The sequence below is a fragment of the Micromesistius poutassou genome (assembly GCF_964030765.1).
Source record: "Micromesistius poutassou genome assembly, chromosome: 1".
In the NCBI taxonomy this organism is placed as follows: Eukaryota; Metazoa; Chordata; class Actinopteri; order Gadiformes; family Gadidae; genus Micromesistius; species Micromesistius poutassou.
Window position 1 is genome coordinate 4,933,615 of NC_140271.1, and position 19,183 is coordinate 4,952,797.

The 19,183-nt window shown below is 47.1% G+C and overlaps 3 protein-coding genes across 3 annotated transcripts in view; 1 reads left to right on the forward strand and 2 right to left on the reverse strand.

Annotated features, from left to right (window-relative positions):
• Nucleotides 1–520: 520 nt before the first annotated feature.
• On the reverse strand, nt 521–3,834 carry LOC311378155 (uncharacterized protein). Its single transcript, XM_084488217.1, has 4 exons — nt 3,696–3,834; nt 3,581–3,601; nt 2,156–2,283; nt 521–1,971 (listed from the first exon to the last, which is right to left on the reverse strand). Coding segments are annotated over exons 3-4 (1,374 nt in total). The 5' UTR covers nt 2,157–2,283; nt 3,581–3,601; nt 3,696–3,834; the 3' UTR covers nt 521–598.
• Nucleotides 3,835–8,019: 4,185 nt separating this feature from the next.
• The window catches only part of tbcd (tubulin folding cofactor D), a 35,910-nt gene continuing 24,746 nt past the window's right edge, over nt 8,020–19,183 (forward strand). The window contains exons 1-13 of the mRNA XM_084488128.1: nt 8,020–8,504; nt 8,607–8,657; nt 8,754–8,851; nt 8,939–9,040; nt 9,425–9,571; nt 10,543–10,598; nt 12,293–12,425; nt 13,487–13,532; nt 13,887–14,019; nt 14,130–14,275; nt 14,661–14,721; nt 14,890–14,964; nt 15,320–15,414. Coding sequence (XP_084344254.1) covers nt 8,321–8,504; nt 8,607–8,657; nt 8,754–8,851; nt 8,939–9,040; nt 9,425–9,571; nt 10,543–10,598; nt 12,293–12,425; nt 13,487–13,532; nt 13,887–14,019; nt 14,130–14,275; nt 14,661–14,721; nt 14,890–14,964; nt 15,320–15,414 — 1,327 coding nt within the window. The 5' untranslated portion in view covers nt 8,020–8,320. The remainder of the gene's footprint in view (nt 8,505–8,606; nt 8,658–8,753; nt 8,852–8,938; nt 9,041–9,424; nt 9,572–10,542; nt 10,599–12,292; nt 12,426–13,486; nt 13,533–13,886; nt 14,020–14,129; nt 14,276–14,660; nt 14,722–14,889; nt 14,965–15,319; nt 15,415–19,183) is intronic.
• Nucleotides 15,802–18,723, reverse strand: znf750 (zinc finger protein 750; the record flags this gene model as incomplete). Its single annotated transcript, XM_084487002.1, has 2 exons — nt 16,609–18,723; nt 15,802–16,486 (listed from the first exon to the last, which is right to left on the reverse strand). The coding sequence occupies exons 1-2, from the start codon at nt 18,018–18,020 to the stop codon at nt 15,802–15,804; spliced, it is 2,097 nt and encodes a 698-aa protein (XP_084343128.1). The 5' UTR covers nt 18,021–18,723.

Genomic DNA, 19,183 nt, shown 5'->3' on the forward strand with positions numbered 1-19,183 from the left:
CTACTATTTTATGACGCTGTGCTCAGTCAGCGGGCAACCTGCCGGGTTAATGCCCTCCTCCCAGCCAATCAGAACCAAGCATTCTTAAACAAAGTAGAATAAATACATTTAAAAAGACACTTTAAATGTAAAGAGTTTCCTCTTTCGTTTTGCGGGATAATGTATAGAACAGCGGTCATTATCGGCAAAATAAGTCCCTTCAGGATGAACAAGACACCTCCGTTTCGCGGGTTCGCCCTGTCGGGACTTATTTTCCTGATAATGACCTGCGTTCTATCCATTATCCATTATCCATATAACATTTTAACACAGATTAACAAGCAAATAATCATTAATAATGCATATTATAACCTCTCATATTTAATTGATACATTATATAGGTGGTTATGAGTAGTGAATACATGATAATTTGATAATGCATGTTACAATAACTTAATAACTTATAGTATAGTCTTATGGCTATTGATTACTGATATTTATTTGTGTGACTAGGGTGTATCGGCTGAAGGTTCTAATTGTTACTGCTAAGGCAATGACAATAAAGGAATTATATTCTCTCCTGTTCTATTCTACTCTATTCTATTCTAGCATATTGTCTTCATTTAGGTTTGTTCTCCTCTCTGACCTCATCCATCAGATCTTTATGTATTTTGGTAGTTACAGCCGCTGTTGTTGTTGCTACTGCTGTTCCTGCTAATGTTGCCCCCAGTCCTGCTGTTCCAATAACACCTAGTGCTGCTGCTCCTAATCCTCCTGTTCCTACTACAACACATACACCAGCCGAAGTAAGAGCAATTGTTTTCAATACACTCATTTTGCCACTTCGTTCTGCAGCTTTCACCTCCTTCTTCCTCTCCTCTTCCTTAATCTTTTCTTGCCTTCTCCTCTCCTCCTCTTCCAACTCCCTTTGCCTCTTCCTCTCCTCTTCTTTAATCTCTTCTTGCCTCTTCCTCTCCTCCTCTTTAATCTTATCTTGCCTCCTCCTCTCCTCCTCTTCCAACTCCCTTTGCCTTCTCCTCTCCTCCTCTTCCAACTCCCTTTGCCTCTTCCTCTCCTCTTCTTTAATCTCTTCTTGCCTCTTCCTCTCCTCCTCTTTAATCTTATCTTGCCTCTTCCTCTCCTCCTCTTCCAACTCCCTTTGCCTCTTCCTCTCCTCTTCTTTAATCTCTTCTTGCCTCTTCCTCTCCTCCTCTTTAATCTTATCTTGCCTCCTCCTCTCCTCCTCTTCCAACTCCCTTTGCCTTCTCCTCTCCTCCTCTTCCAACTCCCTTTGCCTCCTCCTCTCCTCCTCTTCCAACTCCCTTTGCCTCTTCCTCTCCTCTTCTTTAATCTCTTCTTGCCTCCTTCTCTCCTCCTCTTCAATCTTTCTCTGGGCCTCCCTGTACATCTCATTAGTGTAGTGCGTCCCACCATTTAATTTCACCATGTTTTTTATCTTCTCCAGCAGTTCTCTGACCTGCGTTTGGTTTTCCCCATTTATATTGTTGAATGCATGATATCTATCCCCAAAACTGTTCACAATCTTGGCAAGGTCAGGGCATTCAGATATCATGTCCTCCACTGATCGCTTACCCAGCACATCTGTATAAGTGAAAAGCACAATGGTGTATTCTAAAGAACCTATTCCAAACATTTTTTGGATATCCTCCACAATCGTCTTATCCTCCTCTGTGAATCGAGTCGACAAGTTGATCACTAGTAAGAATGCATGAGGTCCAGGAGCGGACAAGTTGATACAATGTTCTAGCTCCTTCTCCAGTGTCGGTTTATCTATTCTGGTATCACAGAGGCCAGGAGTATCAGTCAGTAAGATTGATTGACTCTCAAACCGTCCCTGTGCAGAAACACAGCTTTCAGTTACTGATACAAAAGAACGTCTTGAGGTAAACAGTTCTTCCCCCAGGATGGTGTTTCCTGTTGCACTCTTTCCTGCTCCAGTTTTACCCAAGAGGACGATCCTCAGATCAGACACTGTGGAACACAATTAACTTATTTTAACAATCAAATTTTTATCATACCCAATATTCAAATGATCTTGCATTATCCATGCTCCACTCTTTTAGAAATTGTCATCAGAGATGTTTTATATCTTCTTATATCATAGAAACATCTAAAACATAAACACTTTGATAAACAAATAATAAAAGGAGTTTACTTTTACTACTTGTGCCGTCTGTGGTATGTCTTCTAATGCCCTGACGGCCAGCTAAACTCTTTCCCAAGACTCTGCAGATGTATTTCTCACTCCCACGGGTTTATTGGAAGCACGTGGGAAAGGTGAAACTGCAACACACAAATAAAAAGGCAGAGAAATCAGAAATCTCATTTGTACTCATCTCAAACAAAGAAGCAAGAATATTTACTTGTAAACAACATTTGTTTTGGTCATTACAACACTATTACCGTCGTCAGATTACCCACGTGTGACCTAATGGTGTGTTCCAGATGCCTCGGACAACAGCCTCCCGAGTTTCACTTGTGATGACGCTCTCAACAAAAATGGCTGCGCCCGTCAAGAGATTTATTTTCTCTGTATTTGTAACACGTTGTTCATTTCAATGTTGATTTTAAATGCTCTTACACACTTGATTACATTACGTACTTTATTCCGGTCACCAATGTATGCATTGCACGGTCTTGCTGTGTGTGCAATACAATGTAAAGGTGTATTGTCCGTTTTTGAGCTGGTTTGCTAAAGAGGCTAATATATAGGCCAATAACAATGACTAGTGTGATACATTTCAGCCATAATATCCTCACATAGCCACAGGGAGCAGCACCAAGCACATACAATAGATAAGAGGTAATATCCTCACATAGCCACAGGGAGCAGCACCGAGCACATACAATAGATAAGAGGTAATATCCTCACATAGTCACAAGGGGCAGCACCAAGCACATGCAATAAAACTGCAACACTTGTACATAGTCAAGAGGGGGCAACAACGGACACACCGATAAAGTGAGCAGGTTTAAACGTTGTAGTAGAAGCCTATATTACCTGTCTATATAAGCACAACTTTAACTTTTAGAAGACAGAATCTCTTGGGCGGCGTATTGTAGATATTAAGCTTAGAGACGCTCCGCGCGTGTTATATACAATTCCTCTCCTTTTGTTTCATAGACAATAGACCAAAACCTTTAGCAAATAAAGTGAGTTAAAAGCGATCTTGTCTCGGCTGCCTTTTCTGGATTAAAAAGAACATAACACTAGCCAATGACATGACACGATCACAAAGAGGAACGGGAACGCTATAATGCTACGAGACAGGAAATTACATCACAACTGAAACTCGGAAGGGTGGTGTCCGAGGCATCTCTGGAACACACCATAATTCGCACACTGAATCCACCCGTGTTAATATAGTTGTTATGTACCCCAAACCAGTGTCTTTTTAACCTCAGAGTGTACTAAAATCACAAATCCATTTTAAACTCTCATATTTAAAGTGAAACACTTTAGTGTGGTTTACTGAACTTGAAACATATGGAATCATGGTTTGAAAACGTTCAGATATTAAAAGTTGCTTTATTGCTATCGTAATTTAGTTATACATTCCATGATATAAAAATATATTACCTGATTGCTCCTTTGAACCACCTGATAACATAAAAATATAAATAATTAATCTTTTTAGAACTAATATGTTCAACATGACTATACCTTTTCGTTTTTATGTATATTGTTCACTTACCTCCGCCCATATTGATATATTGTGTCGTCCAACGTGGAAAAACGCGTGGCGTTGATTCGACAGCACATAGAGTGATAGTTACTTATCCGTCTTGTATGTATGCAGTTTCACTTTCATAGCCCGTTGGCGCTGACTTGTGGGCGGCGCCGCCATTCCCCATACATAAGATAAGATAAGATAGTCCTTTATTAATCCCCCTTAGGAGAAATTCACAAGTGACCAGCAGTACAGTAGGAAAAGAGAGTGAGCTACGCAGAGCAATGAAAGGTGTGTGAGGACTTCTTCCTCAATGATCTTACATTGAGGATGTAAGACTGTCCGGTGGTTTTGGCCAGTTCTGGGTCAGTTCCTTGAGCGTTATTCGCATCTGCAGGGCCGGTTATCCTGCCTTGACAAATACTGTCAACAGAACTGATGAAGCTGGATTTTCCACTTCCAGCAGGGCCACACAGGAGAACTCTTAAGATGCTTGACGTTGCCACTTTGAGGACGGAATGACCTCAGCCACTCTAGCTCTTCCTCTTTCTTGCTGTTTTAAAGAAATTAAAACATGAATGAGAAACAATATCTAAACCTTACAAAGATAAACTCATGCCATCTGCAATGATTCAATTCTATATTCAATTTGAATATTTCAGGTGGTCTGTGGGATGATGTGATGATTGATCATCACATCGTGATCATTTTATAAATTTTTTATTTGATTGTGATGGGCGGACATTAGGCCTCTCAAGGGAATGAGAAGCGTACAGGAGGAGGAGAGAAGAAGAGAGAGAGAGTGAACTGGAGTAGGTAGGGGCAGGGGAGGTGGAAAACGGGGCTGGGACAGGAGAGGAGACAAGAGGCAGATATGTTTTCCGTTGTGTTTGCCATTGATGTGTGTTCAAGTGTGTTAGCTGAAAAATAAACACACACAAAGTATAAGCAGTGCCTTCTTTCCACCATTTCCCATTGGCCATGGCCTTCTTGCAGTAATACTTGTCTTTAAAGGCACTGGCATTCATGGCTCATCGACTGCACGTTTATTTATCAATATTCTTCTGTTTGCATATGAGGTGGTCCGCAAAATATCAGTTTAAAAGACAGCTTGTTGGTAAACCTAAAGATGTAAGAAGATGAAGATATTCCCCCCTAGAAATGTTTGGGGACCACTAGTCTAGGCTCAATTTCAATGTACATGTTTACTTGTACACACAGGAATTTCAATAGTGTCTCTGACTTCAGACATGAACTGACAACAGGCAACCTTAACCTTAAACCCTATTAAACCTGCAAAAGAGTCTGCAGTTTCAGGACCCTATTAAATATTTTTTTTGTTTGACTATCAAATGTATGCAATGTAACATTCCCGCAATCAAATATCTAAAACGACTAGAGTTCTAGTTTGAGCTTGATAAGTCGTAGTCACATAGTTGTGTAGTTGTTACGTGCTGGCAGGGGCAAATTGCCTCTGATCCTGCTAATGGGTTACCTTTGACCGTCATATATAGGCGACCGTTGCTCCCTCTCTTCTTTCTTTTTTGTGCTTGGCTGTTAGGCTGCCTTATCTCTCGTTTATCTAAGGTATGTGCGGGGGGGTGGAGGACAATTAGTAGGTTGGTGTACCCTTTACATACACATGCAGAATTAAACCATTATTTAGAGACGACTGTTCCGGCCTCACACATATTTGATGACATGTTTTTGGTTGGCATGTTTTTGTCTTCAAGTATTCAACCAAAGTATAGAATGAGATTACATTTAAAGGATTATATTGACAATCGTAGTTTTGAAAAAGTTGATTCATGCCACAAAGAAGATTTATGTATTGCAGGACACTTTAACATTTTCACTTTAACGCACCGACTGGAAGATTGTAGGCCTATAGAGGACGACCATGCTTTACTAATCATTTTCTAAAAATGGAGAAAAAAAACATTAGATTGTTTGGTTCGTAATGAAGAAATACTACTTGCCCTCAATCCAGCGTTCTCCAAGGTTCTGTGAGCAAAACATCTGGAAATAATAATTACACAAACATATGGGTTTGAAAACGTTGAAATATTAATATTATAACATAAAAGTTGCCTCATTGCTATTGTAATTTAGTCATACATTGACTGTGGTATAATGATATATAACCTGATTGCTCATTTGAACCACCTGATAACACACAATTTATATTGTTCACTAATCTTTTCCCATTTTTATTGTGTATCGTATGTATTGTGTATAAAGAAGTGTATAAATAAAGCTGAATCAACAGCACATGAGGAGTGATTTGCTTATCTGTCTTATGTCTTTTCACATTCACTTTGTAAGGAAAACCGCTGACAGCTGGTAAAACATGTGGTACACCCTTCACGTGGAACCATTCCAAGTCTATAAAGCATAGTTAGTGTGAGAGAAACACACCTATTCAGAAAAAGAGAGACACAGACAAGCCACAAACATGATACATCAAACCATGCCCGGAATCAGTTATGAGGGCACCAACTTCCGTATTTTTTTTTAGAAACTAACTGTAACTGTATAAAAATCAGCAGTTGAGTCTGGGGTGAGCATGCTTTATTCAGTTTAGGCGTGCCCAAGCCGAGTCGAGCACAACCGCCTATATTATTGTGATGGGTGGGCCTATAGGACCCAGCTTGCTAGTTCAATCCCCGGCTCCTCCAGTGTCGAGGTGTCCCTGAGCAAGACACCCACCTAACCCTAACTGAGCCCGACTGGCGACGGCCTAGCTGTCACCTTGCATGATTGACTCCGCCACCGGTGTGTGAATGTGTGTATGAACCGTTATAAGTTGCTCTGGATAAAAGCGTTTGCAAAATGGCCTAAATGTAAATGTGTACTTCATATGTGTTGGGATTAATGGTTGGGAATCTCAATTAATGGCTCGCTTCTTCCCATTTTCCTAACCTTTCCTAACTTTCTTAACAATTCCTTAACCCTATGCCTAGCCTTTTTGCCTATTCCTACCTCTAACCCCCTAAATCCTAACACATTGTGCAGTAACATGCTATTAAAATTCAGAAGAGAGTGCTTAAATTGTATAACTACCTTAAGGAAAGTGACAGCAACACTCCACAACAAGGCCCTCACCCACAGAGAGTTACACCCAGAAAAGTGTCCCCTTAGCCAGCTTGTCCTGGGTCCAAAACGCAACCACCACCACGTCAGGCAAAACCAAATTATAAGAAAACAATTTGGAACATTGGAAAGAGACCACAAAAAAACAGAGAAAATTGGCATGCTTTTTGTCCCCTAAGAATACACAGTTGCAGAATACCAGCCCAACGTGACCGACTGAAAACTGAGGAAATCCTTAACCAGGTACAGACTCAGCAAACACTGCCTGGCCAACGAGAAGGGACGCCACAGACAGACCTGGCTCCCAAGAGAAGACAGACTGTCCTGCAACTCCACACAAAACAAAATTCCTTCCTGCCAGTCATACCAAGACATCAGGAACACTTCCCAAGGATTACAAAGGCCTGCAAGGACTCTGAAGACACTCCAGAGTCGCTAATGAACTGACATATCTGTTGGGAGACATACAGCAATGTGTGAGCACTGAGCAGCAGCCAGATTCGTCACCTGTTGTGATGAGAGAAGGACTCACTTTTTCACAATGATTGCACCATTGCACACATCCTCCATATTGTAAATACTATGTATTTAGAGTGTATCTTTAATTTATGTTTATCTGTGCCATTTTTTTATACAATCAAAATGAATTATAAGTTAAGTCCATAGATCATGTACATCAAACTCTGTCTTTTAAAGCTATGGTTCTGAAGAAGAACATTTTTTCCAAAATGTTCACTGTAGAGCAAAATCTATCCTCACGGACATTATAAGTCCAAGAGGCAACAATGTTCAGCATGCGAAATAAGTAATATACACCAAGTTTCTGCATTTTGAATCCATCGGGGCTGAGGTGCCGATGGTTTAATTTTGACCACGAATTATAGCGCCTCCTATTGGAATATCTGCACCAAATATTGTATGATCTGCTTACCCGGGATATGATAAACCCAGCGCGGAGGTAATACGCTAATATTAATACCCAAACCCTAGAATAACAATAAGTATCCACAAATAGACTCTGAATACCTGATCAATTGTAAAATTAAAATGGTTTATAATGGTCACGTTTGTATTATATATTATTCTGTTATTTCGGCACGATAAGCTGATATATTTTAACGAGTTTCTTGTGTTAAGCGTTGTATTTTTCGTTGTATACGCTGCATAATTTTGTAGTATTAAATAAACCAAAAGAGCTGTAGGGAGAAAGGTATAGACGATTTACGAAGCGATTTTCTAGAACCTTTTCGCCCACCGTACTGGGTGGATACCCAACTCATCCTAGAAACCAACTGGTACAGTAAATACGTTGTCGGAAAAACAGATTTCAGCATAAACTGCAAACGACTACCTCGATACATTTTCCCCAGCATTCGGAATTTGGTTTAAACGCGTACATCTGATCCTTACACACTCACATGTTGGCCAACGTAGCTTCCTAGTGCAAGAGTAGCCTCTGTACTAGCGCTAGCCACAGTGCTACAAACACTGAGGTTGACAGGTCCCGTTTGAGCAGACACAGCGACACGTTTATACGCAGAAATCAAGACAAAAAAATGACACTGACGGTGGGGAAGAACGAAACCAGCGGCGAGGATGGGGGCGAACCGGACCTGGTGGTCAGAAGCAGCGTCCTGGGTGGACTCAGTGAGAGTGATGAGATCCGCGCTCTGATCGCCAGCCTCCCTGAGATCCATGAACATGCTGCGACCAAAGAGGTGGCGACGGAGAAATTCTTAGGTGAGACTCTCGTAGTGATATGTGCACGGTGCACCCATCCATGTTTTACACCATTGGTTGAAGCGGGCCATCCCTTAACAACATTCTAATGATCTATTCCAGTCATAATGGACAGATACCAGGAGCAGCCCCATCTTCTGGATCCACATCTTGGTGAGAATAGACGTTGCATTGACACATTTTTGTGTGTAAACGCTATTGAAACTATTCTCACGTCTGTCTGATTGTACTGTTTTTTTTCTTTCATAGAATGGATGATGAACATGATATTAGACCTAGTGAGAAATGAAAAGTCTCCGCCTTCACTGCTTCACGTGGGCTTCAAGTTTCTCTACATAATCTCTAAGGTCAGACAGAGCAAATCCATTCAATACATCTATGCTTTCTATGCATCGCTTGCTATACAAGTGAATGCCAATTATTTGTGTTTCTAGGTGAGAGGGTACAAGGTCTTCATGCAGCTGTTTCCTCATGAGGTTGCTGATGTGCAGCCAGTTCTGGACCTGTTGTCCGGGCAGGATCCCAAAGACCCTGAGGTGACTTTGGATCAATTCTGCTTTACTATGGCAAAATTAACAATTATTAACAATTAGTATCTCCACTAAAAAATGAATGTGTGACTGTTATGATCTGCCAACTCCCTTTATTGGACAGATGAAATCATGGTGTGTTTTATTGTCCTTTCTTATTGAGTAAACCTCAACGTTCAACTCAGTGTGTGATTCTATAGTAACTCCATTCTTGAAAATTATTCATATGAAAACCGTGTGATTCCTCTATGGTGTCTTGGAAACCTTTATGTGTTATTGATCTTCTATTCACTGCATTGAGAATCAGAATATGTCGTACTAATAGGTCTAACTGCCTGTGGAATTGTTGGATGAGGATTGCTGTGTGTCATTACCCCTGGCCCTTCACAGATTTGGGAAACCCGCTACATGCTGCTGTTGTGGCTGTCGATGACCTGCCTCATTCCCTTTGACCTCTCGCGGCTGGACGGCCACCTGGACTCAGTCAGTGCACCGGCCAGAGAGCCCACCATGGACCGCATCCTGGCTATTGTGAAGGTACGATTTTATTATGTAATACTGAGGGTTGCGTACTATTAAGCCCGTCTTCCACCGACAGTACCAGCTCAACTCGCCTCCACTCGGCCCGCCTTTTCTTGCGTTTCGATTACCAAAATGAGGTACCTGGTACCTGGTACCTGGTACTTTTTTAGTCTCACCTCCGTCGAGGTTCCAAGAGAGCTGAACTGATACTTTTGTGTGACGTAAACAGGCTGCTGGCCACTGATTGGCCAGAGAGTTACGCCACTGGACAAATAATAATGATGAGCACGACGTCCGAGCCTGACACCTGACACCCGACATCTTTAAATACTAGCATCAGCGTTCAGTCAACAATGATTAGTGAACACGGCAGGATCAGCGCACAAGAACACGCCGTGGACCGTGACAGAGGTGGAGACGCTCCTGTGTGTAGCCCTGTCTGTTTATGTGTCGCGTATGCGTTGCAGTTTCGCGCATGCATGCGTGCTATGGCGACCCGCCCACGTTGAAGAGGTACTTTATTCTAGATGGAAACACGACGTGCCTGGAACCAAACCAAGTGGTGCCACGCTAAGTCGTGGCGAGTTGAGCTGCTATTGTCGGTGGAAAAGGGCCAATACATGCTGTTCTATGGTTCCTTCACTGTCTCTGTTGCTTGGTCTGGAATCCAAGCATCTTGGATTCCAATTTTAATCCAATTTCATCCTCTGTTGCTAAAGTGTTACGGAATATCTTATGTCAACGGTCTTTCTCTCTTTCCTGAGACAGCGTTTCAGATGCTTGATATGTTCTCCTGTTAAGATAAATGTTAAGGTCATCAGGTCGCTAGAAAAGAGTCAACACTGTGAACCAAACCACTCACAATACTGTGGTGGATAACCAGACTGCAGGTCGTAGGCTTGCAGTATTTGAATTACCTCCTCGGTTGTCATAATAACATATACCATTGTAACATGTACTCATATTCATTATTGCTTTTTTTGCAGACATACTTGACTGTCACTGATTCTTGCCGATATGCTGCGGCCGTATTGGTTTCAAAGTAAGTGCGCAGGTTGCACACTGCAATGCTATACATTTTAAGTCTGGTATTATATCAACCAAAGTAAAAGTAATGTTTAGCATATTAAGGATATACATGTGTGTAATCATACAATATATGATTACACACATATATAACTCCTGAATATGCTAAACATTACTTTTACTTTTACCATATTATGGTTACACACAATCATTTATTCTACATAGTTTAGCCATTTTTATAACTAGCTAATAAGGGATCAATCTGTCAAATCAACTGGGGTCAAATAAATATTTATTTTCTGAAACATTTTATTGAAAGGGTTGTGTTTTATAAAAGGCATTAAAGAAGGAAGTCCAACTTGTGCTTACTTTTTTAAACCAGTAGATGGCACAGTGGGATGATGTCATGTGGTAAAATGACATTATATATTTTACCCATTCAAAAAAGTATGACAAAGAACTTTAGTTTGTTCTTCTTCCGAATCCTGTGTGTGTGTGTGTGTGTGTGTGTGTGTGTGTGTGTGTGTGTGTGTGTGTGTGTGTGTGTGTGTGTGTGTGTGTGTGTGTGTGTGTGTGTGTGTGTGTGTGTGTGTGTGTGCACACACGTGTTGCCACCAACAGACTTATCATTTCAACCAATGACGTCCACTCCACTCTCCAGCCTTTGGCAGGCTGGCTGATACATCTGGCTAGCGTCTTGTCGTTTTGATGAATCAGGATGAAATCACACTCGTCATCCATTACTGTAACTATTTAGTCATATGTTTTTATCCAAAGTGACAGTTCCTTTAGGAACGGCTGTAGGGTTTCGAGCTGGATCGCCCAGGCCAAGATATAGAGTATCTCGCCACCGTTCTCATAGATAGCAATTATTGACTCTTGCTACCAGCCCACTCCAACAGAGAATTTCCGTTTGCCACAGTGTAGCCAGGGGTAGGAGTTTGTGTCGGGAAACGAATGGAGAAAGCTATCAAGTGCTGCCTTGAACTTGTTCAGGGTTGGGATGGACTTGATGTCAGGTGGTACAGCATCGTACACAGTGCAGAAGCTGTAGATGAGAAAGAATGGAATCTCAGGGTGTTGATGCTGCTGTACCTGGAGTTTCCGAGAGGTCATGTGACATGAGACATGTGACACGGGCCAAAACCACATGGAGCAACGCTGTGGATCATAGCAGGCGTGCCAATTCCCCTCTGCAGGGGGTCTGCAGGCTCAGTATGCTGTGGACATGGGAGGGATTGAACCCAGTATAGTAGTACCCTTTGGCTCAGAGTCAAACACCCTAGCCACTCAAGCCACTTAAAACGTCCAACATGTCAATCCTACTCCTGTAGGTCATGGTAGCGCTGTTGTTTTTCTAAGGTTCTTGCTGGTTTAAACACTAACATCAAATGCTTTGTCTCATTGTTTTTTACTTTATTGCCTCGGTATGTCACACACTGAGCACACTGAGCCAGGATTAAGCAGCGCTCTTGAAGTGTGGTGTATTGTACATGTCTCTGTTAGGCGGTGTGATTGTATGCATATGTATCTAATCCAGGTCCCCCCTTGGGTATGAATAAAGTTAATCAAATCTAATGTCAGAATCACATCTGATCACAAAAGTAACATGAGACACTTAAGAACTATGATACTCTATTTTGTCACTTCACATAGTGAATAATCGGGACACTCAACCGCAACCCTCGCTGATTTTTCGTGTCTGTGCAGGTTCATGACGCGCCCAGATGTGAAGAAGAAGCATCTGGCAGACTTTCTGGACTGGAGTCTCAGCACCATCATGCAGGCGGATGAGCGCCTGATGATAGACATCGTGGTGATGGACGGCACCCTGCAGTCTCTGGTAAAGACCCGTTGGTTGCGTTGGTGTGTGCTTGCATAATGGTTTACAGTTCAGGCCTGCAGACCCCCTGCAGAGGGGGATCGGCACGGCTGCTGTGCTCCACAGGGTTGCGCCATGTGCTTTTGGCCTGTGTGCGGTGCACCTGCTGTGCGGCACAAACAGGTGATTTGTGTCGATTGTGTTGTATTTTTTTTGGGGGGGGTTTTGTGTTCCAATGAGCTTAATCACTACGAATCAATTGGCCATTCCATAAAACACAATCGCCTTAGGTGTTTCATCATACAAACCTAACCCTTGGTATTTAAGTCAGCCCCGTAATCACCACAACCAAGATAATCTACAGTCAGGCTACCCCCTTCCCGCAGATGAATAGCAGTCCTATTGCCAGCTCGAGAAAAAACAACAACACCTTGTGTTGCATGTTCTCAAACAGTCTCCTAGTGCGTCACGTCTCTGAGCTGAAACTGGGCGCAGCCATCTTGGTTGCCCGGGGCATGCAAAACTGGCTCTGTGTGTTCAGACGGCAGGCCTGCAGGCCTGACGCTCGCATACTCCCTCACATTCCTGAATCTTCTCAGTGTTTTACAAAAGGTTTTCATATATAATGTCTTCCATGACCTTCAACATAGAAATATATGCCATTTTGTCACGTATCGAAACCAGTCAGTTAAGAGTAAACCAGTAAAATCCTCAGATTTTTGCCGCTCTCCGCCAACCGGTGTTGGAACCTTCTGCTGCCCCCAGCTCCTCAACATTCTAACTGGAACTCAAGTTCTGTTCTTTTTTGGGGACGTTCCCGGAAGGGGGCGCTTCGACACACCCCAAGGCGCTGTGTTGTTGTTTTTTCAGGACGCCTGGAAAAATCGTGGCTGTATTCTTATATTATTCAAAGAGATGGCGCGTGTGCGTGTGTATATTTGTTGTTGTTGTTGTTGTTTTTTTAATATCAGCCGACGGCTACTGGTGTTATTGACCTTTTTGACTCGGCGGCACAGCGCCACACTGGTCGGTCCCGTGGGGTGTCACTGCTCTGACTCGTCGGTGTCATCCATGTCCCCTAGGCACAGCTTTTCAAACACGGCAAACGGGATGACTTCCTCCAGCACGGTGAGCGCCCGCCCAACGCCCCGTTCCACACCGGGCCTCTCGCCTCGCGAGAGGGCTTCTGTTACTAACTATGTCTCGATGGCCTTGAATGCATCACATCCTAGACCCCCCCCCCCCCCCAAATACATTACAATTATTCCTAATTGTGTTAGAGGGTAACATTTCATTTCCTAACAAAACCTTCTATTCTGGGTCATTCTTTACACTCAAAAGTAATTACTCTTTTTAATGGAATTCTAATTATCTTGCCACTTTCTTTTTTTTTTTTTTTACCAATGCATATTTACTATACCTACAGAGGTGATGGGGAGATTCGAAGGTACTCACTTCCTTTTGTTTGCGTCGGTCCCCCAGCTCCTACCGTGCTGCAGTGTCTGGATCAGAAGCACTTGTTGGAGAGCAGCCACGAGATGCTGCGCAAGCTGGGCGTCAAACTGATCCAGAGGCTGGGTCTCACCTTCCTCAAGCCCCGCCTGGCGAAATGGAGGTCAGCTGCGACGCCACTAGCCACTAGCAACGCAGGAGTCGTCACGTTTCTGTTCAAAGCGCGGGTGGTGCGCGGCAGGCCCCAGGCTCACGGCGTGGCGTGTTCTGCAGGTACCAACGAGGGAGCCGTTCCCTGGCAGCCAACCTCTCCATGGCCCAGTCCACCCCAGGCTCCGAGGGCCCCGGGAGCCCCGACGTGGAGATGCGGGATCAGGAAGAGGACTACGATATCCCGGAGGAAGTGGAGACGGTCATCGGTCAGTCTGGCCATCAGTCGTCGTTGCTTTTTTACTTTTTGGAATCATTGCATGAAACGTGTCTGGTCCGACCTGCCCATGTTTATTATCCACCTTATCCAGGCTAAACAATTTCCCATTTCCGGTTAGAAGCAAGGATACGTAGCTGGTGGTACTTTAGTGACAGAATGAGTTCGGGCTCCACTCGCCATGTTGACCTTATATAATATATAACTTTTAAAACTATTGCCGTAGCCTGCAAGATATGCGCTAGCATATGTGCTAATGTGCTAGCCGCTATGTAAACAAGCACTCGACCAGAAATGGAAAAACCGGCGGACCGCCGTGAACCATGGGAAATAGAACGGTGGAATAAGGTGGATTATTACTACTTTGTTTTCAACAGAGCAACTACTCGTGGGACTGAAAGACACGGAGACCATCGTGCGCTGGTCAGCCGCCAAGGGGTGAGCCAAAGTATTATTGTGCCTTCACATCGTGATCCGACCATCCTTCACCGAGGTCGTCTCCCTAACGTGTCGTGGCTTCACGCGACGCCTGCTCCTGGAGGGGCGAGGACTGACGTGTGTGTGTGTGTGTGTGTGTGGCGTGTTGGTTCTCCCCCCCCCCCCCAGCATCGGTAGGGTGACGGGCCGACTGCCCAAGGAGCTGGCGGACGAGGTGGTAGAGTCAGTGCTGGCCTGCTTCAGGTGAGGACGCCTCCAGTGGCGCTCCAGCGCAGCCCGTCGGGCCCTTTGTCCGCTTGACGTATTTGAGTGCCGCGTTTAATCGCCTCCTCCGTGTTATTCAGCACTTAGACAATACCGTCGTCATCCCACAGACTTGCATCATAATTGTGTGTGTCTGTGTGTGTGTGTCTGTCTGTGTTTGTTTGTGTGTTGGTGTGTGCATCTGTTTGTGTGTGTGTGTGTGTGCGTGCCTGTTCTTGTGTGTCTGTGTGTTTGTCTGCGTCCATGTGTGTTTTTCTGTGTGTGTGTGCTTCCATGTGTGTGTGTGTGTGTGTGTGTGTGTGCGCTTCCGTGTGTGTGTGTGTGTGCTTTTCAGCTTTCAGGAGACTGACAACGCTTGGCATGGAGGTTGCCTTGCGTTAGCAGAGCTGGGAAGGAGGGGCTTACTGCTGCCCTCCAGACTGGCAAATGGTAAAACGACACAGAACACGCACATCTTTCATTTAAAATCACTTTTATTTTTTCTCTATGCAAACCCCCATAAACGTTTCAGACAAACATGCAGAACAAAAACATCCTATAAAGTCATTTATATGTACAACTCGTATAAACACCTCGCTTGTGTGTCTCCCTTGTCAATGAGATATTCTTTGCCCGTATGCTGCTACCTTCAACATGAACTCAGTGCATTCAGGGACATTGGTGCTGTGGTCCACCTTGCCGGGGGCCGACAGACCACCTGGCCAGCCGTCCGTGCCTCCGCCCATCCCGACAGGTCACAGTGCATAAGAAGTATTTGTTCTGGCGGTCAAAGCTTTGTCAACGCGAGTTTCCCCCGGATGGAGTGGATAGCGGCGGTCAGCTGCAGCGGGGCCTCCTCCTCGTCGCCGTCGCCGCTTTCTTGGCCGATTTGTGGTGTCCGGGCGCGGCCTTCTGCCCGGCCGGCGCGCTGTGTTTCCTCTTCACCCCCCTGTCCCTTGTGGCCTGCTTCTTGCACGCAGCCTTGGGTTTCCCCTCCGCCGCCGCCGCCGGTGTCGCGCGGGGCGAGCCGCCCGGTGGAGCGTCTGTCGCGGAGCTCCCCGCGGTGGCGGCGGCAACGCGCGAGGAGCCGTTGATCATGGTGGCGATTCCGCACGAGGCGCCGGCGCCCGCCAGCTGACAGAGAGCCAGCGCCGCCGTCTGCCTCTGACGGTCGCCGGGCTCGTCGTCGTCGTCGTCGTCGTCGTCATCGCCGTCGCCGTCGTCGTCATCGCCGTCCTCGCCGTCGCCGTCCGAGGTTGCGTGGGGGCTCGGCGGCGGGCCGGCGGGCCGCTGCTGGCCGCGGAGCGACGGCCTGAGGCTGAGGTTCAGAGGCAGATCCTCCTCCCGGTCCCCGCCGGGACGCTCCTCGCTCAGAACGCTTTCCTTCTCCTGGGCCCTCGTGGAGAGGTTGAGAGGTGCCATGCTGGGCTCCCGCACGCCGCTTTCGCGATGGCGCTCCGACGGCGCTCCGTGGTATTCCCCGGATAGGGACGGGGATGAATACCTGGTGTTCTCATTTGATCTAATAGCAGAGGGGGAAAACACAGAAGAGGGCAAAGTGTTAACGACTGTAAGAAGCGCTTTGATGAGCGTCGTTGAGCTCAGTTCAGTCGTTTTTAATGGAAATAAATGGGCTTGGTTTACCTCTGGTCTGCAGGCAGAGCCCTCGACTGGAGGAGGCCTTGTTCAGTTTGCTCTTTGCTCGTGTCGGCCCGCGCCGGTTGCAGCGGCGCGGCCGTCTTCTGCGGCCGGTGGGCGGTGGACTGCTGCTCCCCCAGGACGGTGTAGTGGGGGCCGTCGGCGTCCCTCTGGTTGTGGGAGGGGATGGGTCTGTCGGGCGACCCGGAGGCCGAGCAGCCAGTCACGGGACTCAACCTGGGGGCCTTGTCCTCCTCCCCCCGCTCCTGGCCGCCGTCCCCCCTGCCCTGAGGGTCACGCTGGTGCATGTACAGCTCGTAGCCCTTAGGCACGAAGGCCGGGTTGTACAGATCCAGGGGGAGGAATCGGGACCTCGGCATGGGCACGGAGAGCTCATGGGACCTGTACAGGTTGTAATGCAGAGGGTGGCCCGGGTGCAGCGACGGGCAGTAGCGGTACGGGTACTGGGGGAAGAGCGCGGGCGGCACCGGGGGGACGGGCTGCGGGACCAGGGGCCTCTGCTCCAGGAAGTCCGAGCGGAAGGAGGCGGGGCCGGCCGCGTGGTTCTCAGGAAGGTAGTATGGGGAGTAGAGCAGGGGGTGCTCGGAGAGGAGGTAGGACGGATACTGGGGAACGACGGGAGAGGGGAAGGTCTTGAAGGGGACGGGCGCCGAGACGGGGCTCCAGGGGAAGGCGTGGTCGCTGTGGGGCGGCGGCGGCGGCGGCGGTGGAGCGGGCTCCTCTGACTGCTGCTGCTGCTGCTGCTGCAGGGCAGGAGAGCCCAGCGGCCCCGAGGCGTCGCGGTTGGGCGTGACGGGGGAGAAGGCCGATGGGCGTGGCGACGCATTGCCCTTTTTGTTCTCGTCTTTCTCCACCTCCTCCGCCGCCGCCGCCGCCTTCGGGAGCTTGGGGCCGTCCGTCTGGATCGGGCTGTCACAGCCCACGTCTACCTCCTCGTTGTCGTCCTCCTCCCCGCTACCCCGGTCTTCCAGCTTGGATTCCGGTTGTTCAGGACCGCCGGGCCCCCCCGCTACGGGCCCTGCTACGGCCCCCCCCGCTACGGCCCCCGCTACGGGCCCCGCTACGGGCCCCACTACGGGCCGGGCGGTCGGGCTGCCGCTGGGGGTCTCGGGGGCGGAGGGGGTGTCCTTGACTGAGGGTCTGGCCTGCCTCGGGGCCTGGCCCCCCTTTTGGGACAACAGGGAGATGGAGTTTTTGCACAGGTTGTACTTCATGTGGTTGAAGAGGTGGGACTTCTCGTTGCAGGTGAAGGGACACTGGAAGCACTGGTATTTGAAGGGCTTCCCCGGCGGCCGGGGAATGTAGTGGGGCCTCTTGGGCTTGCGCTCCAAGGCGACGTCCATGTTGGTCGCGTTCACTGAAATGACAAGAGGCGGATGTGGTTGAAGCACGCGCATGTGTTTTATAGTGACATTGTCTTTACCTTTTCACAAAGCGCGTCCGTACAGAAACGAAAGAATGATGTTGATTTAAAAAAAAAAAAAGAACACATGGCGCCTTCTCTCTGCTTTGACTCCAGAGGAGTCTCCCACTAGAGTTGTCCGACTGGTTTAGTGGCGAGGGGCCAACCATTGCTGGTTATTTGTTCAGTGTGCTTTATGATTAATTGCCACAATGGCAAAATCCCTAACTGCACAATTCCTGCACCCTCAGGGCTAATGTAGTCCACAACTGCTATGTGCCTTTTTTGGGCATCACTCGTAGGAAAGCAGTCCGATATGAAAAGCACTGTTAGACGGTATGCAAACAACCCTGTGTGTGTTCTCGTCGGTGTAAGGGTGGCCCCCTATTGTAGCCGGGTTCGATCGACGCTGAGCAACAAGTGTCAAGACGCGTTCTATCCGTCACGCCGTTGCCTCGGCCTCAGCGTTAAGCACGTCCCACCGGGCAGGCCGGCGGAACGGGGCCACTTACGCAGGTAGACCTGGAGGGCATGTACGGACCCGCTGCCGCTCTGCTGCTGCTGCCGTCCGGCTGCACTTGCTGCTGTCGGCGTGGGAACCAGCAGCCACCTGTTTCCCATGACTACAGCTGCGGGATGAGTTCGACGAGCATCCATCATCCGATGAGCTCACCGTATCCGAGCCGTGGCGAAGTATTCCCAAGTTAGGAAATACTTTCTACCCCCCCCCCCCCCCCTCCCACACATGGGGAAGGCCCCTAGGAGGCACACGCAGCCTGTGTGCGTGAAGAAGCCCTGGACCACGGGGAGCGGTGATAGATTGTAGCGCGTTTGCATGAGTCGTTACTTGTGACACATCTGCATTAGCGTTTGAATCGCAGCGTTGCCCGTGGCTGTGAGTTGAGGCTGTGAGGCGTTTCAGCTGCCGCTGAGGAACCTGCTTGTCAGACGCTGTCGCAAGAAGCGGTCGCTCAAGTTTCTGTCCCAAACCACTCCCCCCCCCCCCCCCCCTTTCTCCTCGTTTTAAATGTGCATTAGGACCTATTTCAAATATAACATTTAAATTACAGATTGAAATAAACACGGCACGGCCATGCTTAGAACCAACCAAGGGCCTCATAAACGCTGTGTTTTAAGTTTGAGCCCACACGCGTACGA